This window comes from Pungitius pungitius, chromosome 2, assembly GCF_949316345.1.
Source record: "Pungitius pungitius chromosome 2, fPunPun2.1, whole genome shotgun sequence".
NCBI lineage: Eukaryota > Metazoa > Chordata > Actinopteri > Perciformes > Gasterosteidae > Pungitius > Pungitius pungitius.
Window position 1 is genome coordinate 13,045,920 of NC_084901.1, and position 22,375 is coordinate 13,068,294.

The window sequence follows — 22,375 nt, forward strand, 5'->3', positions numbered from 1 at the left end:
AAAAGCATAATTACTTTTCCATTAACAATCAATTAAATTATTCCATAAAAATCCATCGGAAATATTAAAGCAGGGAGCAGCGTTGGACGGGTCCTCGCTGCTCCCTGCACGTCGAGGCACTGAACGCACGGTGAGAATTAGTGGAGGGCGCCCCCTAGGTGTGCCTGTAAGCATACATCTTTCTCTCAAAAACATTGATTAACAAAGTAAATGTTTCACTGTTTCAATTGCGTTTCACACCCGACAGAATGTTTTAATTCAAAAGAGGTTAGTTTACTGGCCCATATGTCACATGATGACTGTAAACCAATGAGGACTCGGGAACCAGAATCATAAGAAACTTTGGATTTATTCTACTTTTACAAAAACAAAATTATTATGACAAGAAATTGAAAAAACATGAAACTACATCTGATGGCCTCATTTAAGGTATGCAGGGAGGCGTGCCATTGGAGGAGCAGCCCTATGACGTCATCATACGAGGAGCAATGCTCATGGACATCAACTCCTGGAAAAGAAGCTTACAGGCGTACGGCATCCGGACGAGAGAGATCTGATGGACAGGATCAGGAGAGTAGAGGGAGACAAAAACACATTCTCTTGTTATCTTACGTTACAAACTAAAGAGTAAAAACACACCGGAGAAAAGCCTGGTTTTAAAGTAATTTTTTGTGATGCGAATCTTTTCCCTTTCCAAAGAAGCACTCCAAACAAGTTTGTTTTCGTTTTCAGTCTTGTGGTAGTTATCATGTGACCGAGACAAGCGTCTTTAAATGTGACAAAGCGGAAAAGTGAATTATTCGTTCTGGTGTTTGGGGATCACTGGTAAAAAGGTACAGATTGTGAAACCCTCGGTACGCATCATCAAACTCCTCAGCAGTGTGTGTGTGTGTGTGTGTGTGTATGTACCTGGGTCTTGTTGCGGCAGCCTCGACACTCGTATGTGTGCGTCCTGGTGTTGGCGATGGCCATCAGTCCACACAGGTTACACACGTGAACCTGATATGGATCAGAAGCCTCAAACAGACGCTCCTTCAGGAACTGAGCTGCTCCGTGAGCGATCTGACAGTCACGCTCCATCTCCCCGAAGCGCAGGCCGCCATCACTGAAAGACAGAGCGGTGAGACGCACGGACAGGTGAGACGCACAGACAAGTGAGGCGCAAGGACAGGTGAGGCGCAAGGACAGGTGAGGCGCAAGGACAGGTGAGGCGCAAGGACAGGTGAGGCGCACGGACAGGTGAGGCGCACGGACAGGTGAGGCGCAAGGACAGGTGAGGCGCAAGGACAGGTGAGACGCAAGGACAGGTGAGACGCACGGACAGGTGAGACGCACGGACAGGTGAGGCGCAAGGACAGGTGAGGCGCAAGGACAGGTGAGGCGCACGGACAGGTGAGGCGCACGGACAGGTGAGGCGCACGGACAGGTGAGGCGCACGGACAGGTGAGACGCACGGACAGGTGAGACGCACTGACAGGTGAGACGCACTGACAGGTGAGACGCACGGACAGGTGAGACGCACGGACAGGTGAGACGCACGGACAGGTGAGGCGCACGGACAGGTGAGGCGCACGGACAGGTGAGACGCACTGACAGGTGAGACGCACGAACAGGTGAGACGCAAGGACAGGTGAGACATAGAGGTGTCTTGCTCACCGTGATCGGCCCTCCATGGGCTGTCTGTTGAGGATCTGGACTGGGCCGCGGGCCCTCGAGTGGATTTTATCATCCACCATGTGTTTCAGGCGCTGATAATAAGTCGGGCCGATGAAGATCTGAGACGTCAGCTTCCTCCCCGTGAACCCGTTATACAGAACCTAGTCAGAAATACATAATCAATAAAGAGACGTCAGCTTCTTTCTTGAACACCCCAAGTGACCGACGTTCAACCACAGCTCGCAGCCCGAAGTGAAGTCTGAATCTATGAATCTCTTTCACTGCAGATCAATTTTTGGAAAAATATATTATTATTATTGCCAATTTTACTGAACTATGAAGGAGCTTACACATACCACATCTTTTTCCCAAAATCGCTGTGCAGTGAAAGATATTCAGATTCAGACATCATTTTACCAATAGGGAGCGGTCTGTGAGATGGACGCATTGGTCCGGTAATGATGGTAAATTAGGGTTGTAGCTGGTTGTGATCTCCGGTTAAACAGAGATGTCATTTGTGTTTTATCTCATAATTTCGACGTTCTATCCCCTTTCTTTAGTGAGCAAACGGGCTTCTATAGTTCTGTGAATGCGTAACTCCAGCCAATCCAAAGACGGGGTTTGTAACCAATTAGATGTGGAGATGGTGACTGGCTCCGCCCCCTTAGAAAACAGCCTCTTCTGCTCGCGGATGTTTGATTTACGCACATGAGCCCGATTTGCTCTCTGGAATTTTGACAGTGATTTGCCGCCATAGTCGTCTTAAAGTAAAGTATTTACAACATAGATGGGAGCGGTTTATCTCCGATAATCTAAATGTTGCGAGCTCAGATGAGCTAATCGGAGTCATACCAGTCATGATTGTCCAGCTAGTGTCATGGGACACGGTTACCCTGCTTCCATGTTCCGGTTGTATAAACCACTTTGCTGCTAATCTACTGGAGGTAATACTGGATAAGTACCTCAAACTCATTATCTTAAATTAAAACAGATTGTAAAACCGTGACAAAGATGATGTTGATCAGGAAGTGAAGCGTGTGCGTTACCTCGTTGCCTCTCAGGTGGTAGCCATACTCAGACAGCAGGTTGGATACTTTCTGCACATTGACAGCGTCATTAAACGGCGTTGCATCACCAATCTCACCTTTGTTTGCAGAAACCTGAAACAAAAAGCAACAATTCTAAACACATACATGGTGTCTTTATATTCAATTTGATGCGCAAATGTATGGATTTGAATAAAAGCTTTTGTTGTGTTTAACTGAAATTATGTCCTGTTTTTTTTGGTCCATTCTTTGTGATTACTGTTCATGTATTGTATATTTTATTCTGATAATTACTAATGTGTAATTAGTTTTGATATGACATTCATCTGTCAGAAACAAATTGTACACAATCCTACTCTCCCCCCATCCCAACCCTCTCGTTGGCTGCCCCCCCAACCCTGTAAACTGAGGGAACACTTGCATGTGATTATTACCTTGCCTTGCAGACACTCAATCAGATGGCCAACTGTCATCCTGGACGGGATGGCATGAGGGTTGATGATAATGTCTGGTGTGATTCCCTCACAGGTGAACGGCATGTCCTTCAATGCAAAATACAGCGAAACATCAGAGAAAATCAACTAGCAAATGTGACATGATAGGGTCCCCCCCCTGCTTACCTCCTGTCTGTACTGAATTCCACAGGTTCCTTTTTGTCCGTGACGGCTGGCGAACTTGTCTCCAATCTGAGGAATCCGCACTGAGCGAACCTGCACAAAATAACACACACACGTTAGCCATCAGGTGAGTCTCAGAGTGTCAGATTTCTGATGTGATGCGACTCTCACCCTGATCTTGCAGAACTTGTAGCCCTCCTGGTTCAGAGTCACCATCACCTGGTCCACAATGCCAGTCTCACTTGTCCTCAGGAAGGTGCTGCAGTCCCTCTTGGTGTAGCGGCGGTTGATGCTGTCCAACTCGTCGTCCGTCTCCGGCAGAGTGACGGTCTTACCGATGATCACGTCCTCGCCGGAGACACGGACGCCAGGAGCGATGAGGCCGTCATCATCTAGCTTTTCGTAGATGGCGTGTCTCATACCTGAGGGAATTGGAATTCATGATTTGAGACCCTGTCACAATAACTACTTTTTGTTTTTATTATTACCAAAATTAATTGCAATAAACTATTTTATTGTGATTTTCAGATCATTTCATGACACCGATTACATAATGTCAATTACGCTCTTTCAAAGAACAAATAAATGTTTTATTCTTCAGAATATTTTGACATTCAAAATGGGATGTGAAGAAATACATCCTAAATAAATTAATAAATACACTTTGTTAACAAAGTGTGAGGGACACGGATCGGGGCAAAGCATCGGGTTAGGGGACGTGTGTGTGTGTGAGGAGACGCTGCCTGAGACGCAGACCAGAGGCAGCGCCATGTTGGCGACTCATTTTTAGGTAAAAATGAATATAACATATTGCAGCACCAAAAATGATGGCGCTCATTGTCATATAGAGTAAGACAATATATTGACTATTGCGACAGGCCACTAGCCCCGCCCACCACTAACAGCCATCACCTGTGACTGGATGCTGTTATACACCTGGATGTAGTAGACACTCAACTACAACTAGTTTTCACCTTGACATGTTTCACGTGTCGGCTTCTCGAAGATCTCCTCCTGATCAAAACCTTTCTTAGACTCCTGCTCTTTGTAGGATCGATAGAAAACTGACCTGAAGAGGGAAAAACGGCTTTAAAGACAAAGAAAAAATGATGAAACCACCTGTACTGCTCGCTCAGGTGGGAGTCACTGACCTGAAGAAGCCTCGGTCCACGGCGGACCGGTTCATGATCACAGAGTCTTCCTGGTTGTATCCGGTGTACGAAGCAATCGCCACAATGGAGTTGATCCCTAAATCAGAAACGCAGAGCTTTGGTTAGACACACACACACACACACACACACACTGACCTGATAAAGTGTACACATGACACCTCACCTGCAGGCAGCTCTCTGAAGCGCAGGTACTCCATGGAGCGGGTGGTGACCAGAGGTTTCTGAGGGTAGTACAACACGTGAGCCAGCGTGTCCATCCGGACATGGAAGTTGGTGATGTAGACTCCCATGGCTTGTTTCCCCATAGCAGACTGGTAGGTGTTCCTGGGGGACTGGATTCCAGAGAGAGGCTGTGTGAGTCTTCTCCGAGGGAGGAGGGGGGAGGGGGGGGGGGTCATCAATACTTCATCACCAGGTGAGGGTTCTTACCTGGTTGTGATCAGGGAAGGGGATGATTGAAGCACAGACTCCCAGGATCATGGACGGGTGGATCTCACAGTGCGTATAAGTGGAGCAGTAAGCCACGCCCTTCTCCTGGAGGTCATCAGGGGTCATGGCGAGCATCACCGTCTCCTCCTCTAGAGTGTCGATGTACTCTACCACACCGCTCGCCACCAGGTCCTGCCAGCTGACCAGGGGAAGAACCTTCAGTCGGTCATACAGCAAGCTCTACATGAAGGTGACCCAATGCGTGGTCCACCGCGGGAGTAACGCTAGTCAACGACCTACTAACGGACCCATTTCATTTCATTCAGAAGCAACGCTGGCTGACTTCAATCAGCAGCTTGTTGTTCCGTTTGGTTCCCCTGACCCACTACCAATAAATCTAGTAATCATCTTATTAAAATAATTGTTAGTTGCAGCCCTACTACATTATACAACAAACTATTGTATACAGAAAACTACTAATTTACAGAGAAATCAAAAAGCTCTTCAGGGGGAATTAAACTCTGCTGCAGGAATTGTCTTTTGAGAAATGGTCATCATTAAATGTTTTCAAATATTCTGACGAATAAAACATTCTTTGAAGCGTTTTATAGTGTCATTGTGTTATCAGTGGCATAATATGGTCTGAAAATTGCAATAATAATAATAATAATTACAATAATGTTCTAATGTAATGCAATAATACAAATGTTATATTGTGACAACCCCCGATCAGGAAACCTTTATTGACATAATATGTCAGACATACATGGAGTTTGTGTGTGTGTCTTGTTACTTGTTCTTCTGAGTTTGTATCTCTATGTGAAAATGCATTTATTGTAAGTCGCTTTGGATAAAAGCGCCAGCTAAATAACATGTAATGTGTGTGCGTGTCTTGCCACTGCTGTCCACATATAGCTGTTGCAGACTTCTTCGTTGCAGACTTTGATTTGAAGAGATCTTTCCATCACAGTCCGTCTCACCTGTAGTTGTTGTACTCTCTCTCCTTTAACTGGTCGATGTGGCGTCTCTTCAGCAGTAGTTTCTGCTTCTCTACGATCAGAAGAGGTCGACAAATCCTTCCAGCGTCGGTGTAGATTCTGATCTCACGTTCCCTGATGTCTCTGATCATCGATACCTGAAAGATTCACCATCAGCGTGTTCATATCTTTGAAGGACTGGTGCCACATAAACAACAGTTAGTGTTGGTTAATTGGATCTCTAACCCTCCCTCCAGATATAATGGTAGGAGAAACACTGATTAAGTTAAAACTTGGGCTGTCAATATAAACGCGTGTACGTTATAAACTAACTTTTTACTTCTGGTCTAGAAATTCAGTTAGATCCAAGGAAGCAAGATGTAGCTAAAGATGGAGAGCTTTTTGCATTGCAAGTAAAACCACAAAAAACTGAGCAGAGGAATTCCTCCATGTGTCAAACAGAAGGGGGGCGAGTGGCCAACGGACCACTTAAAGCATCGCTATGCTAAGCTAGCTGCTAGGCTACTTCCATCTCAAGTCTGCAGAGGACACTACTGTGTCCCTATAAGATACGTATACGATCCCTATTTGATACGTCCTGCTACATGTGGGACATTGTTGGTCCTTAAATGATGGACAGATGAGAGCAAAGTGCACAAGGACAACAGGAAGAGACGTAGTTTAACATGTTCCACCGCCAACATGATCACATGGGTGGAGATTGTGTCTAAAATACACGCTTTCTAAAGTGATTACTCATTACTTGTAGGATTTAGTCTTTAGAAGAAAAACAAACTACAACATTGTAACAACAAAAACATTAATCGTGATTAATGAATTTCAAAATGTAATTCATTCGTAATCTTTTTTAATCCTTTATAGCCCTGATTAAAACTCTGCCTTTTCAGACAAAGAGTTCCTTATCAACAACACTAGGATCCACTTCAACTCGACTAAAGCGCAGAACTGTCGAAGCGGCAATGAGAGTTGGAAGCCATCAAAATGAAACTTAGATAAGATATAGAAAACATGGCTGGGGGGGAAGAAGCATGGTTAGAGGAGGGGGGGCCAGGGGAGAAGGATTCAAGGGAGGGGAGAACATCTGTGAGTGTTAGCGTTAGAAAGGGAGTTAAAAGGGGTGCAAAGGAGGTTCTGAAATGTCCTCTGTAAGACTGTCAGGCTGCAATAATCAGCTAATAGAGATCAGCTGTGAGTCACAGACAGAGCAGCGCGAGTAACCGTGACAACGGAGCCCCTTCAGTCACTAACGAGCTCAAAGGGCAGAGACAGCGATTTACACAGAATCCACACCTCAAACTTATATATATATATATATATATATATAGTTATTTATATTCATTTAGATGCTGAATTGTTTGAATAAGATGTCATTATGTAAACTGTTGGAATAAATGTTAAATATTTAACAGCAAAGTAATAGGAGTATGATGGCTGATACCTGATGACTGTGTTTAATTAATATTTATTGTTGTCTGTTTCATTCGGCCTGAGCTCGGGGGTCTGGGTGGTCAGCAGTTGAGGGCTGTTCTGTTTCCATACCTCGGATACGATGATGTCCATCTGCCGACGGAGTTTCCTCAGTGTGTTCATCAGCTGTTCAGGATCTTTGTGGATTCCGACCCAGCATCCGTTCACAAAGATCTTAGTGGCACTAAAACAGTAGACAGATTCCAGCCCTTTTAAGGTTCAGTGGCACTTTGAATCTTTGATAATCCATGAAACTGTCATTCTGACTGATATGAGGACATCTGTCGGTTTGACCAAAGGAAAAAGTGCATTACTGCAATAAAAACATCTCACAGAAACAATTAGTGATGTAAAATGGCGTGAAGTGACTAACTCTGCAATGGCAGCGGGTGAGATTTCCTCCAAGTTCTCCATACTCCACTCCTCCAGAAACTCCAGGATGGGAGACGGCTGAGAGCCCACAGAGATGTAGGCCATGAGGGCCAAGTTCTTCACCAGCCCAACGGCGTGACCCTGAAGCACAACGACACGGACGAACACCCTCACATCATTGTCCCCACTGTCCAACTGTATTCCCACGTTGGTCTTTTCACATATTTTGTACTCGTTTAGTTCTTTACCTCGGGCGTCTCGGCCGGACACACCATTCCCCACAGCGTGTTGTGGAGCTGTCGGGGTTTTGCCAGTTTTCCATCTCTGCCGATGGGAGAGTTGAGTCGGCGCAGGTGAGATAGAGTGGAGGCGAAGGTCAGACGGTTCAACACCTACCAGCAGAGAAGTAGAACAGGATGAGAATCACCATAAACATTTAGCCGTCAGGGACGATTCCATCTGATGCTCAACCTTCTCATCTGTTCCTCTTACTACTGGAGTTCCTCAGGGCTCCGTCTTGGGTCCCCTCCTCTTCTCTATCTACACCAACTCTCTCGGCTCCGTCATTCGCTTCCATGGTTTCTCCTACCATAGCTACGCTGATGACACCCAAATAATTCTCTCCTTCACTCACACGGATCTCTGCCTGTGTGACTGACATCTCTCGGTGGATGTCCGCTCACCACCTGAAGATCAACCCCGACAAGACTGAACTACTTCTCTTCCCCGGAAAAGACTATCCTGCCCAGGACCGGACTGTTAACTTTGGAAACTCTGTGTTCTGACTCTGAATGCCAGGAACCTCGATGTGACACTTGACTCCCAACATCACAGCGACAACACGATCCTGTAGATACACGCTCTACAACATCAGGAGAATACGACCGCTTCTCACTCAGAAGGCAGCACAGGTACTGATTCAAGCTCTTGTCATCTCCTTGACTATTGTAACTCTCTCCTGGCAGGTCACCCTGCTCCATTCCACTTCTGCAGCTCATCTAGACTGGTCTTTAACTGGTCTACAAGCCTCCTAAGTTCTCCTCCTCCTCTCTTCACTGGTTACCAGTGGCTGCCTCATCCAGTTCAAAGCATTGGTGCTCACATAGCATGCTGTGAATGGATGGGGTCCAGTCTCCATCAAGGACATGGTGAAACCCTCCATCCCAACATCAAGCTGCTTGTTCCTCCCTCACTGAGAGCAAAACACGCGATCAGATCTCGACTCTTTGCTGTCCTGCTCCTAAATGGTGGAAGGAGCTCTCTGATGACATCAGGACCACAGAGAGCCTTCACATCTTCAGACTAAACCTCCACTAAAACACTAACACACCGTAGACCTTAAACTGGACTTATAATGGCACTAAACTATAACACGTTTTGACTGCTTATTTGATGAAAATTGTACTTTCTTGTTACTGTGATGCACTTATTGTAAGTCACTTTGGATAAAAGCGTCCACTAAATCAGTGATTCTCAACTGGTCCCATTTTTAATAGGTCCTGCGCATGGGAAAATATTTTTTTTTAATCACAAAAAAATTAATCCTGTGATTTTATTTTGAAGGGACTTTTATAATGCAGTGGAGTGTTATTTTTGCCGGCTCGTCCGTCCATGTTTTCAGCAGCGTGTGCCAGGTTGGGTCAAACCATTCTGATATGGGGGAGACTTTGGGTTTTTAGGAGAATAAAACATCCTGAATATAAAATATAAAATTCAGCTTATGAACTCGATTTTGAATAAATTAAAAAAGTTGAATGTTCCTCGATTTGGGTCGCGGCTTGTCATTAAGGGGTGATGGTGGGTCCCGGAGCCAGACCAGTTGAGAACCACTGAGCTAAATGACATGTGATGGAATGTGTGACAAAGGACCACCAGGTCTCTCACCTGTGACACTCCGGCTCGGGCCTGGTGAGCTTTCTTCACATCTCCCCAGTTCCCAGTGGCAAGCGAGTACTTCAGGCCGTCCGAGATGATTCTGGTTTTAATGGCCAACTCCAAATTGAAGTCTTTTCCTCTGTCGATGAACTTCTGAGCGTAAATCCTGATCTCCTTCAACAGGTTCTTAAACATGCTGAACATGGAGAAAGTTAAAAATAGTATGCATGTTTAGCCTGGAGTAAATATTAATTCAAAATCACATTGCATAAAGTACAACATTAAAGTTCGTAGAAGAAAAAATATGTATTGATGTTTTTTCGGTCATGAAAGAAGCCCCACCCTCTGAACAGGAAGGCCAATAGTGGCCCGGCCAGGTCCAGTCTCTTGTTGCCATAGTGATCTCTGTCGTCCAGCTCTCTTCTGCCAAGAGCAGCCAGCAGCAGCCTGTGGACCATATACCTGAGGAGACAGAAATACACAGTCATACACACCGATACCCACCTGGACAGGTGCCTCTCAGCTGGGACTCACCCCAGGAAGTAGGCCTTCTTGGTCTCACAGAAGTCGCTCACTCCGACGTGTGGCAGCATTTCCTTCTGCAGAACTTCTTTTGCATATTTTATTCTTCTTTCTTTCGTCACCCCGGGTTTCGCTCCTCTGGAACCGATGAAGTTCAAAGCAACATTCTGCTCCTGGATCACAAACGCTTCGTCCAGAGATGGCTTCACCTAGAAAAACAGTGACATCACTGATGAGATCACAGCCCAGTTGGCAGGACTCTCAACGTGCTTTCGTAGTATTTTTGTCTTCAAATTAATTTATGCCGTTTTAAGCCGTTGATGATCTAAAAATCACCTGCTAATGAATAAATGATAATCAGACTCACCATCTCCATCATTTCTGGGTCGTCAAAGTCATAGATGATGTGTTCCAGGATGTCTCTGTCCGACACAAAGCCCAGCGCTCGAAACACGATGATGATGGGAACTTCCTGCCTGATGTACGGCAGCGTGGAGACGATCCTCTGACCGATGGCACTCTTCTTCACTCCCTGATAGTCAATCAGTACACAATAAATGAGGGAATCCATCGCCAAGATGATGGAAATGGAGTTTATTACATGTATTGAGGACTCACCTGTCCTCCTCGCGCCATCATGCTGACCCAGATGGTGCTGGTGGGACGGGACGAGTTCTCCAAACAGGACCGGCACTCGCCTGTGTAGGCGTACTTTGAGTCTTTCTTGGCAAACACATACACCGTGTTGGTGGCCATCTTTTCCTGAGCAATCAACACCTGAACAGCAGCAGAGGAACACATAACATTTCTATAAATCAGCCACTTCCTGTCAAAGGGATGCCGAATCATTTGTTCCCCTGGTTCCCCAATCACTATATCAATGAAAGCTACATGGTGCCATCACATAGCACAGCAGTCTAGGATGGCTTTATATTGTGTAATTGCTGCCACATATCACGTCAATCAGACAACGAAAATACATAATTTACAATTGAGGGTAGGGCAGCATGAGAGGGAATGGAGCAGTGAGACTATTTAAAAGAAGAATTGATACAAAAGAAATGCAAAGTCGGACGTTTTTTAACACACGGGTACCACGGTACCCTTTTAGTACAGATACACCGTGCAACATTACAGCGAGGCCTGGACCATTGGAGACGTGGAAAACATATGTTCTGTTGTTGGGACAAAGGAGGTTGTGTACATATTGTATTGGAACTGGAACAGAGGGTTAGGACTGCTGCTGTCCTGGCATCTTATTATTTCTATTATTTGTAGCAAACTATTTTTTCTAACTAACTAACTAACTATTTTTCGGAAATGGATAAATAAGGTTATTTGAATCTGTTTCTGATTCAGAGAATGTCATTTGTGCTTTTTGGGCACGTATATAATAGTTTATAAAAGCACATTTTCACAAAAAATAAGCTTCCAATCCCTGTATTTATCTTCTACAAAACCATATTGCACTTAAAAGTCTTTATATAAAAAAGGGTAGAGTCTTGGTATGCTAAACGTGAAGCTACTGCTGGTAAGCTCAGCTTAAGGACTGGAGACACTCAGTGATGTCACACAAACCTTTTCAGAGCCGTTGATGATGAAATAACCTCCGGGGTCGAGCGGGCACTCGTTAAGCTCACACAGGTCTCGGTCCGTTAGGCCGCTCAGCAAACAGTAGGTGGAGCGAAGCATGATGGGAATTTTACCAATGAAGGTCTTCTGGTGCTGAGTTAGTAGCTGGTCCTCGCCCTCCTTTATGATAGTCTTGGTGATGTCAACATAAAGCGGGGCTGAGTACCTGAAGGGGGGGTGGGGGGGGGATTTTGAACAAACCAGGTGAGACCAGGTAAGACAAGGTGGTACCAGGTGAGATGAAGTGATACTTACGTAAGGTTTCGCAGTCGGGCTTCATTGGGCATCATGGGAGACGGAGCTCCATCTCTCTCCCAGTGGGTCGGCTTTGACAAGTAAATCTGCTCAAACTTCAGCAGGTAACGAGGCTGAAACAGACGATGTCAAAGGGATGTGCAACAGAAATCTTAAACTACGCCCCTCCTCTAGATACCTGTAGGACTGCATCTGAACATCTCTAGACCACAAGTCCACAAGATTTGTGGTTTAGAAGACAATTTTACTTCAATTGTGTTAATGCTTTTTCCACAATTTAAATGTCTTCAGAATTGCATTTATTGTCTTTAAACACACATTAACATGAAGCCAACATATTGTAGCGAACTGATAAATTGATGGAGAAGATGTTATCTTTCAGTCCGCAACCCACACATTCATCTACAGGAGCTCTCTCCAGATGGGCACCAGTTCACTGAGTACATGAACCTGTGGATTATTTGAATAGCCTTTACTATAGTATTGAATGCACAATAGCAGGGTAGCTATGTTTATACATGGCACATGGTATACATGGTTTGGGGGGACCTTGGTCTGAAAAACGTTGAAGACCCCTGCTCTAGACCACTAAAATAGATCATGCCAGACCCAGATTTTTACTCACCGGCTCCTCCACCTCTCCCGAGGTGTGCTGCGCTTCAGCCTGCAGGTCGATTGGTGGTGCGTCCTCCACAATCCTCTGAACCGACATCTGGATAAACTCATCAAAAGAGTCCAGCTGCTGTCTTACCAGACCCTTCTCATCAAAGTAAGAGCTTGAAGAGGACAGACACACTCATTAAAATAAAAGCTGGAAAGCCCCAAGTCAAAATAACAGCTGAAGAGAACCAACAAACTCGTTAAACAAAAGTTGGAAAAGGATAGACACGTTTTTAAAAACATGAGCTAAGATCCATTTTATTTGAACAAAATGTCAGCAGATGCTTAATAAAACAGACCTTTGTTAAATATGGTGATAAATGATCAGAATGTAGAGTCAAGTCAATAAATCTCTTTGACATCTTAATACAGTGGTCCCCAAACTAAGGCCCGCGGGCCGGATTTTTTTCTGTAAAGATCCCAGAGAAGATTATTTGGTTATTATTTATTTCATTAAGTGATATTATTTATTTTCCTGACTTTTTTTCTCTGTGAAAATCCCAGATTGTTATTATTTGGTTATATGTGGCTTTCTGGAAAACAATAAATGTTTACATTTAGGCACCCAGTGCAATCGTCACACTTTTTCTGACCCCGGCCCCCTCCAGAGAAGGGAAAAGTTATCTGGCCCTCACAGGAACAAGTTTGGGGACCCCTGTCTGAACACTTCATGCGTTTCAATTGTTCCAGTTTTATTTTAAATTAATTTAATCGATATTTTAAAAAGTTTGACAACTCAACTACCTCAGTAAACAGGTTATTCATTCGACACAGGTGAGGTGAGATCTAGGGGAGTTTACCTTATGACGATCCAGCAAGCTTCCTGCCACAAATCTGGAGTGATTTCATCATCGTCCTCCTCGTACTGAGGATCTGATGAACACATATGGATCTCAAGTCAATATCATCACACACACACGCACGCACGCACACACACACATGCACACGCACACACGAAATGAATATATGGAAACCTATAACTAATATTATAAAGCCAAAACTTACATTAATAGTACCGGTTGTATTTCAGTAACACTTCAGATTCGGCATTTAACATTGGTAATCTGAAACTGTAGCATTTACGGAGGGAAGAGAATAACTCAATACTACAGGGGGAGGTATAACCACAACAGGATCTGTTAGCCTGTTAGCTTCAGCTGAAACAAAGCGCCACAGATAGCGTTTACTGCTATTAGCATGTCGCCGAGTGAACGGCTAACTGACATTAGCATGTGCGTGAGTAAATGTCGAACATCTCACCTTCGTCCTGGTCGTACATGTTTTATCTCCAAATGATTAAACAAAACCAGACAACTCCGACACGACGTTACAGCAAACTGCGCGCACCGGAAGTTGTAAATCACTTCCGGGCAAATTCTTCTTCTTTGATGAAGATGGATGCAGAGACTACGCACTGGTGCCCTCCACGGTCTGTGCAACGACACTGCACCTGGGCAAATCATCTAACATAAAGAATGTTGATATCATATATACATACACACATATTTACACACATAGAAACAAACAGATTAATAGGCATATATATGCATATAAACTGTGCGGGTGACAGTGTAAACAGGAAGGTTGCTTTTTTACAGAAAATAATAAATAGTACTGTAGTACTCTTTAATGATAAGAAGTTGACACCCAAAATCGTTCTATAGAAATGCTCTATAAACTCAGACGGACTAATTCTCAGTCAACTCGCTCAGCAATGTCATTTGCATGGTGAGTCAGTCACTATCTTCCAGAAGCTGCTTACCGTCTTCAGCTTGTTTACACCAAGTTGATACCAGGATTAAATCTGAACAAATGACAGCAGCAGCCGCCACAACAACAGAAGTTAACTCTTTTCGTTCTGTCCTCTGTATGACATCAATACGCCAACTTCAAACATCACAACAGCAGAGGAGCTGCTTAGAGCCAATCAGGAGCCAGAGAATCAGTCACTGACTCACATCTTCTCGGTCTTCATCCAGAATAATTGTCAGAAATCTTCTGCTGCCTTGATGGGACGTTGATTTACACAATGTAAAGCCTTCATAGAGGTCTTGTGACTCTAAGACATTCAGACTCTGAGCTGTGATTCACTGTCACGTGACTCTAACTCAGCAGGCTGCTGTAGAATCTACACAGGATGATGTCATTTAGCACCAAGTTTAGTTTGTATAAAGTTCAGAAAAGCTTAATCATTTATTAGACTTCTTAATTTATCATGATTGGAATAAAAGATGAATGATCTTTGTAATTATTTGGTTATTCAAAATACCAGGGATTAAATTTTCAATGTCAATCAAAGTGAATTCTAATGAAAGTATAATACAATAAAGTTGATTAAACATTTCAAAGGGAAGTACAATCAACTTACATCATGTTCTGAAATGTTAATATTTCGCTTTGAATTTTGCATTAAATAACAGATAGTAATTTCTGTTAACACTAGATGTTGTTTAAGTGTTTCATAACGATGACACGGCGAAATGTTGTTAAAAGTAAACCTTAAACTGAGTAGTCAGGTGAGTCGGGGGAAATACCCTGATTGGAAAGTGCTTAGTCATTTGTTGGCCTCTCATTGGTTAGTTAGACCGGACACCGTCAGTGGACCAATGGGAGGCCGCGTCAATATTTACTTCTCCTGACGACAGTGACGTTCATTACGGAAGTAAACATAAAAAAGGCTGAGAGGTTTAAAAGCTGCGTCACTTGGTTCTCTGGTCTAAAAGTCTGAGAAAGTGTGTGCTTTGAGTCCGGAGTCTGGTTGTTCGTGTCGGGTTAAAGTCGTCAGAGTGTCCGGTGTCCGCAGCATCATGTCCGTGACGGTGAAGGCTTACCTTCTGGGGAAAGACGAGTCGGTGAAGGAGGTCCGGAGGTTTACGGTGGATCACGATGTCTCCTCCAGCTACGACTACCTTCTCCGGAAAACCACGAGCGTGTTCAGCAACCTGAAGGCCGTCAACACGTACTATAGAGGTATATACACGCATATATACTCCCATACATGTAATATATATATATATAATTACATGGCCCCTAAGAAGACAAAAATTGTTTATATATATATATATGTATATAAACAATTTTTCGAATATGCTATAATTACCATATTGTAACTCTTGTGTGTGATAAAATCATCCAAAACTCGTAGCACGAGATAAAAGTTTCCGCACGAGATAAAAGTCCTAGATGAATAATGAGTGTGTTGTTTTTATATTTCAGATGAGGATGAAGACCTGGTGGCGTTTTCCTCTGACGATGAACTAATGATGGGTCTGACCTGCATGAAGGATTCCACCTTCCGCCTCTTTATCAAAGGTACATACACAAGCCCACCCGAAGCTAAGCTTAATCTCACCCAAATAATATCCGATAATAACATATCAAAGCCTTTAACGCCGTGGTGTTACATTACATTACATGTTATTTAGCTGACGCTTTTATCCAAAGCGACTTACATTGCATTATAAGCCATGCATTACATTTTTGCCTGGGGAGCAATTAGGGGTTGGGCGTCTTGCTCAGGGACACTTCCACATGGCACATGGGGCAGCCGGGATTTGAACCACCAACCTTGTGGCCCCCAGCGCACTGCACTACTCCATGCGCCACCATCGCCATCGTTTAACCTTTTTGCCTCCCGAACTGGTTTTATGTTAGACGATATTTGGCGGTCTGGTCTTCAAGGCCTATCGGATAAACACAACAAGATCAAAACATGATTGGCATGAGAAAAAAAATGAAGAAGAGCGGGTTTGGCTCATGAGAATCACCTGACACGATAAACCTGTATTTTCAGTATGACTCAATACTTCCTGTTGAATGAAGCTTTTTTTAGTTGTCCGGTCTTTTTTTGTCTTCTTGGGGGCCTTTTCCTCTTCTAAAGAAGCTCCCCACACAAGTTTGTTTTTTGCTCATTTTCGCCAGTTTGTATCAATCAGGAAACATTTATTACCAAAATATGTCAGACATACAAGGAATTTGACTTGTGGTTGGCGCATAACTGCAGACAGTTAAACAATGGACAACAACTCAATGTAGTGCAAGAGGAATAAAATCTAATAATATATATTGCTATGGGTTTAAAAACAAAGGTTAAAAGGTTAAAAATAAGTGCATGTGGAGTTTGAAGGGAGTGACCGGTGGGATGTCAGTCAGTCAGGGGGACTCGGCTCTGTTGAAGAAGCTGTTTGTCTTGGTCCTGATGGACCTCAGCCTCCTGATGGAGGGGGCGGATTATCTGTAATTATCACGTGAATGAGACCAGCGTCTTGAAATGGGTCCTGAGGGTAAAATACATGTATTTGGGAGAGAATCTGGTCATTTTTTTTTCAGAAAAAAACTAAAATGTATTTTACCAAATGCCCCACGGGCCGATACCAGTCGGCTGCCCGGTGGCTTGGACCACTCCTTTAGCTCATCAACTATTTGATTGAACTTTCAGAGAAGAAGGAGAACCGTCGGGACTTCCCTCTCCACGCCTTCCCTCCCTTCACGTTCGGTCACCCTCCTCCTCCTCCTCCTCCTCCTGGAGCGCCGGCTGTGCCCCATCACATGACCCCGCCCCCACTGCACTCTAACGTCACCTGTGACGGCTGCGAGGGTCCCGTGGTGGGAACCCGTTTTAAGTGTTCCGTGTGTCCCAACTACGACCTGTGCTCGTCCTGCCAGGCTCAAGGGAAGCACACTGAGCACCCTCTGCTGCCCATCTGGCACCCACTGCAGGTGAGGGGCATCATGGGAAGGAGAGCCGCTGAGATGTCAGTCTGGGTTCTGTGTGACGTCACTGTTATAAAAGTCTCCACGCTAATATTTAAATATGAAAAAACTGCTTACAAATTGAGTTTGAAACAATTGTGCCCTTTAATTCCAACAAAATATTTACAAATGAGTACAAATATTGTATTATTGTGATCAGGAATCGTTTATTGCCATAATATGTCAGACATACGTGGAATTTGACTTGGCGGTTGGTGAATGACAGCAGACAACGTAGTGCACAAATATAATAATAAATAAATAAAATATATGCTATGCTGTCTGCAGTGGTTCCCTCGAGGGAAGTGGATGAAGAGGATGAGAAACTGCATGTGGAACCAGAACCTGAACCTGAACCCTGCTCAGGATCAGGATCAGGACAAGACCGGGACCGCCGAACCTCCTACTGACGGCAGCGCCCCCTCTGGTCAGTGTTTGATTAACTGATGATATAATCAATAATCAATAAACTGACTTCTCCCATTAGTGATGTCATGAGTGACCCCTGACCTCTGTTTGCAGCCTCACAGGCCAACGTGGACTTCCTGATGAACATCGGCGAGGGGGTAGCGGCCTTGTTGAACCCACTGGGTGAGTTGTAACACTAACACATAAAATACATAACCCTTTATCAAATTGAAATGTAGATTAAATATTAAATAAAACACACTATTCAAGTGTAATTTGTCTTGTTCAGAAAGCAATATTTCAAATCATAATCACTTCAATTCTGTCTCTCGTGGTTAATAGGTGTCCGACACCACGGATCATTCTTAAAGTATCACCTGACTTACTACTCTCAATTACTTGAATCCTCTCTGTTAGAGGAGTTGAATGCCATTTTACATTGTTTATTCTGTACACATGACATCCATTTAGTCTGTCCATCATGATAGAAGGATCCTCCTCCAACGTTCTCACTCAGCTTTCTTCCCTTTTTTTCCCCCTGGAAGGGATTTCATTTTTGAGGAGTTGTTCTTGTGCCGATGTGAGGGTTTCGTGGCAGAGGATGTCACATGTGTACAGACTGTAAAGCCTCTGAGGCTAAATTGTAATTAGCGCTTTTGGGCTTTACAAAATAAAATGAATAAGATTTGTGGTGCCTGTAAATCTGAGAGGACTGAAGCTCAGTGCGGAAACGTTGCAGGACAGAATATAAAGATTTGTTTGAGTAGTGAAGCAGAAGAACCTCAACACCTCCGCTCTTAGTCATGCATCGGTTTCACCTCAAGCAGAACCACCAAAACCAAAAGAATGGATGTGAACCAAGTACACAAAGAATTATCCATATTCATATCAGGAGCATTAATGCTTTCGTTGTAAAATATATGGATGAGTGACAGGAAGTGATGGCGTGTGTGTGCAGGTATTGACGTGGACATTGATGTGGAGCACGAGGGCCAGAGGTCAAAGGTGACCCCTCCTCAGAGTGCGGCCCCCCCCCCTCCTCAGAGTGCGACCCCCCCTCCTCCTCAGAGTGCGACCCCCCCTCCTCCTCAGAGTGCGACCCCCCCTCCCCAGAGCGGGAAGCTGGAGGACAAGGTGGACGGAGCCAGCAGTGAGGGGTCTAAGGTCAGTTTGGTCTGTATGTATACATTCACACACTTTATTAGGTCCACCTTGCTAGTAAAAGGTTGGACCCCCACTTATACTTCAAACAAGGTGTTGGTCCACATTGAGGAGAGGCCTTCATGTGTCCTCCACATTCTGACCATCTGAATGCTCAGCTGGAATGAGACTCAGACCAGATCTTCTATTGTCCCGTTGTGAGCCTGTGGAGGCCCTCCACTGACTGACCATTTAAAGCACAGTGACACTATGTTTACCTGGGTACTTTATCTTTAATTGTATTTTATATTGTTAATTTAGATGTACGAGACCCCCATCATGACAACTTGACAAACGTTTTTGATCTCCCACAATTGACTGCACATTAAAATAAATGAGATGCACATATGCAGCATACGTTCCTGATGAAGTCAAAGCTGTGTAATAAGTACACCTCACGCAGTCTGTGCTCTTCAGGTGAGCCGAGAGTCTGATGAGGAGTGGACTCACCTGAGCCCCAAAGAGGTCGACCCCTCCACCGGAGAGCTGCAGTCCCTGCAGCCCCAGGACCTAAACCAGAGTCCCACCCTGAGGGAGGCGGCTCTGTACCCCCACCTGCCTCAAGGTAAGACCACATCTTCTCCACTAGTCAGTCTTATACACTTGAGAGGTCCTTTGTGACCTCTGATGTCTCTTTGCTGGTCCCCTGCAGAAGCGGACCTCCGCCTAGTGGAGTCTCTGTCCCTCATGCTGTCGATGGGTTTCACGGATGAAGGAGGTTGGTTGACTCGTCTCCTTCAGGCCAAGAACTTTGATATCGGTGCAGCGCTCGACGCCATCCAGTACGCCAAACCGCCCTGCTCCCACTGATGACATCACCGTTACTTACTAACATCTAACCAGATGATTTATACTGCAGATGCTCTTCTTCTTTCCTTTAATCAGAGTTTTAATCCAAGACTGTTATAATCAGTACTTTCTTTAATCCGTAATTACTTTCTCACTACTGTACTGCAGTTTTATGTTAATCTCAACAATAAAAACATGAACTGAATCTGTTGTGTTGAGTCAAATATACATCCTCACAAAAGAACCCCAATAAGTCACTATTGGATAAGAGGACAGTGTCTTTACATCTAAGGCTGAACCCACAGACATCATGATATACGAAGACTTTGTTGTTGTCTCATTTCACCATGAACAGTTTTTATTAATCTGAACAACAAAAATATATATAGTGCATTTGATTTTTGTGGTTTAACAATAAATTAGTCATCAAAATGTTCAACATTTGTTTAAAATCCCTCTATGCTGAAATCTTCTCCGCTCTCAAACATTGAGGAAACAGGAAGTAATGACCTGGTGAGCGGCAGGCTGATGATGTCATCACTGACTGACTCCTCCCACTGGCGGTCAGATCTGGAGACTGGAGCAGGACTCACGCCGTGGGGAGTAACCCTCCTCTTGGTGGGAGGACTGGTGTGGTCCAGACTGGAGTAGTTTGCCTGCAGAGAAAACGTCATCGTGCTTCAATAGCAAAAGACACCCAGGAAACATATTCCCACAGAAACAAAACTAAACATTTTAGATTATAAATTAAATTTTGCAATTAGAAGAAATAATATTTCATCATTCAGTGAATAAATTGTTATGTGACCATTTTACCTGTTCAGGTGTGCATCCGTCTCGTCTTTCTTCTTTTATTCTCTCTCTCTTTCTGTCAAATTATCAGTTTAAAAATACATTTATGGATTCATGATTCAACTTTTAAGAATCATTGTCTTTATAATGTATGTTTCTCTTTATGTCAGCACCATGAATCACATCTTTGTAAAACCTCAGGTACACGGACATATTGATTAGGTAGGTTTAACAGTCACACCTGTCACTCATGTGGTTGTCACGGCGCTGCTGCCTGTCCAGCGAGACATTATCCTCTTCCTCATCCTCTGGCTCCGCCTCCTCAGGTGTGTCCAGGTATTTGTTCCAACGGCTCGATCCAGCCCCATTCATCTGCAACACAGCATACAGTGTTTCCCCTATCATTACATAGGGTGAGTGTGCACGCCTGCGTTTTATTTTTTATATTTAAAAACCGGGTATAATTTTATGTAAACAAGGTCTACTGGTCCTAAATTCCAAAACAAAGGGAAAGATGTGTGGCAATGGGTTGGTCTGAAGGTGTAAAACAGAATTGATGTATACTATATGCTTTGAATAAGAGGACAAAAGGTGTAGGGCAAACGAGAGGACATTACCAGGGTTAAGACCTGTGTGTGCGTCACCTGGTCGTCCTCAGGTACATCCTCCGTCTCTGCCTCCACTTGCTTCCTGTTGACACAAACCTTTACATTAAAGAGGCAGCACCAGGTGAGGACATCTGGACAGAACACGGATGGTTACCATAGAGAGCAGGTGTTGTGCTCCTCCATCATCGCTCCTCTCATGGCGTTAAGTTTCTGAACATGGCGTCTGCAGTCTGCTCCGGAGCCCCGCCCAAACTCCTGTCAACCAATCACACAGAGGTGACACCTGTGAACAGTGGTTATGAAGCAGCTGTGATGACAAAATGCATAATCGTACTGCAAAGGGAAACTTGTCACAAATACAGAGCTGCTTGGTCTCTAATCAATAGTTGTGTGTTGTAACGTGGACTGTCTCGATCTAGAGTCCATAAATCAGCTCGAAAGGTTACAGTACTGGACAAAGAAATCATATTTATAGAGAAGTGGAGACATTCTGACCTTCAGCTGCGACTGTTTCTCTCCACAAAGCTTACAAATCCACTTGTTCACCTTCTTCACCTGAGTGACAAAGCGTTAATAGGTCATTAATACAATAGAACATTCCGCATAATTACTCATTTCAGTTTATTTCAATGCACTATTTGTACTTTTAGAAATGTACCATTAAAACCCTTCGGACTAATAGTCTTTAGCTTCAGCTCATTTATTCGGACTAATAGTCTTTAGCTTCAGCTTATTTATTCGGACTAACTAAGAGTCTAAGTGAAACGTTACCCGTTACCTGTTGGACCTGAAAGCTTTCACATGAATAACACCTGAGGACGTGAAACTCCTGAACCATGATGGACGGTGAAAGCTCCGGTCCCGGTTCTGATACAACGGGTTAGAGTTCCCGGGTCTTTTTGGACCGTTCAGACCACGACGACACCGGAAACAGAAAGTGCGTTTTTCTCTCCGAGCGCCACCCACAGGCCGGAGTCCCACAGCACAGTTCATCAGAGGAAACATTTATTACCAAAACACGTCAGCCATACAAGGAATTTGACTTGGCGGTTGGTGCATAACAGCAGACAGAGAAAAATATATAAAATATAATGCTAAAGAAGATAATAATTTCTTACTTTATAT

General features: G+C 44.1%; 3 protein-coding genes across 5 annotated transcripts; 1 reads left to right on the forward strand and 2 right to left on the reverse strand.

The window, feature by feature from the left end:
• Positions 1 to 351: 351 nt before the first annotated feature.
• On the reverse strand, positions 352 to 14,161 carry polr2b (RNA polymerase II subunit B). Its single transcript, XM_037462352.2, has 25 exons — positions 13,962 to 14,161; positions 13,502 to 13,574; positions 12,667 to 12,817; positions 12,042 to 12,154; positions 11,733 to 11,952; positions 10,773 to 10,931; positions 10,522 to 10,686; positions 10,167 to 10,363; positions 9,975 to 10,094; positions 9,642 to 9,828; positions 8,006 to 8,149; positions 7,759 to 7,898; positions 7,458 to 7,569; positions 5,901 to 6,055; positions 4,921 to 5,119; positions 4,655 to 4,823; positions 4,471 to 4,567; positions 4,294 to 4,388; positions 3,491 to 3,741; positions 3,323 to 3,412; positions 3,137 to 3,244; positions 2,703 to 2,816; positions 1,657 to 1,817; positions 910 to 1,105; positions 352 to 553 (listed from the first exon to the last, which is right to left on the reverse strand). Exons 1-25 carry the CDS (start codon positions 13,978 to 13,980, stop codon positions 464 to 466), a joined length of 3,525 nt encoding a protein of 1,174 aa, XP_037318249.1. The 5' UTR covers positions 13,981 to 14,161; the 3' UTR covers positions 352 to 463.
• Positions 14,162 to 15,343: 1,182 nt separating this feature from the next.
• Positions 15,344 to 20,055, forward strand: sqstm1 (sequestosome 1). The gene is made up of 8 exons (XM_037462372.2): positions 15,344 to 15,671; positions 15,918 to 16,013; positions 17,140 to 17,420; positions 17,742 to 17,880; positions 17,976 to 18,044; positions 18,820 to 19,025; positions 19,479 to 19,626; positions 19,714 to 20,055. Exons 1-8 carry the CDS (start codon positions 15,509 to 15,511, stop codon positions 19,869 to 19,871), a joined length of 1,260 nt encoding a protein of 419 aa, XP_037318269.1. The 5' UTR covers positions 15,344 to 15,508; the 3' UTR covers positions 19,872 to 20,055.
• A 128-nt stretch (positions 20,056 to 20,183) lies between these two features.
• mrnip (MRN complex interacting protein) lies at positions 20,184 to 22,197 on the reverse strand. 3 transcript variants are annotated; one of them, XM_037462382.2, is made up of 7 exons: positions 22,029 to 22,197; positions 21,746 to 21,805; positions 21,405 to 21,505; positions 21,287 to 21,332; positions 20,884 to 21,014; positions 20,667 to 20,718; positions 20,184 to 20,506 (listed from the first exon to the last, which is right to left on the reverse strand). In XM_037462382.2, the coding sequence occupies exons 1-7, from the start codon at positions 22,086 to 22,088 to the stop codon at positions 20,297 to 20,299; spliced, it is 660 nt and encodes a 219-aa protein (XP_037318279.2). In that variant the 5' UTR covers positions 22,089 to 22,197; the 3' UTR covers positions 20,184 to 20,296. The 3 variants fall into 3 exon arrangements, with proteins under 3 accessions (XP_037318279.2, XP_037318278.2, XP_062416436.1); XM_037462381.2 differs by having other exon boundaries at positions 21,260 to 21,332; positions 22,029 to 22,194; XM_062560452.1 differs by lacking the exon at positions 22,029 to 22,197 and adding an exon at positions 21,909 to 21,980 and having other exon boundaries at positions 21,260 to 21,332.
• Positions 22,198 to 22,375: the final 178 nt, after the last annotated feature.

Coding starts and splice junctions, on each gene's coding strand:
- mrnip (XM_037462381.2), bottom strand. CDS start 22,088: ATGGTTCAGGAGTTTCACGTCCTCAGGTGTTATTCATGTGAAAGCTTT. Junction 21,333..21,404: donor CACAACACCTGCTCTCTATG/GTAACCATCCGT, acceptor TTGTGTCAACAG/GAAGCAAGTGGAGGCAGAGA. Junction 21,015..21,259: donor ACACACAGGTCTTAACCCTG/GTAATGTCCTCT, acceptor GCTGTGTTGCAG/ATGAATGGGGCTGGATCGAG.
- sqstm1 (XM_037462372.2), top strand. CDS start 15,509: ATGTCCGTGACGGTGAAGGCTTACCTTCTGGGGAAAGACGAGTCGGTG. Junction 17,421..17,741: donor CCATCTGGCACCCACTGCAG/GTGAGGGGCATC, acceptor TGCTGTCTGCAG/TGGTTCCCTCGAGGGAAGTG. Junction 19,026..19,478: donor CCAGCAGTGAGGGGTCTAAG/GTCAGTTTGGTC, acceptor TGTGCTCTTCAG/GTGAGCCGAGAGTCTGATGA.
- polr2b (XM_037462352.2), bottom strand. Junction 10,095..10,166: donor AAGAAGGCCTACTTCCTGGG/GTGAGTCCCAGC, acceptor CTGTCTCCTCAG/GTATATGGTCCACAGGCTGC. Junction 1,106..1,656: donor CCCATGGAGGGCCGATCACG/GTGAGCAAGACA, acceptor TCTGTCTTTCAG/TGATGGCGGCCTGCGCTTCG.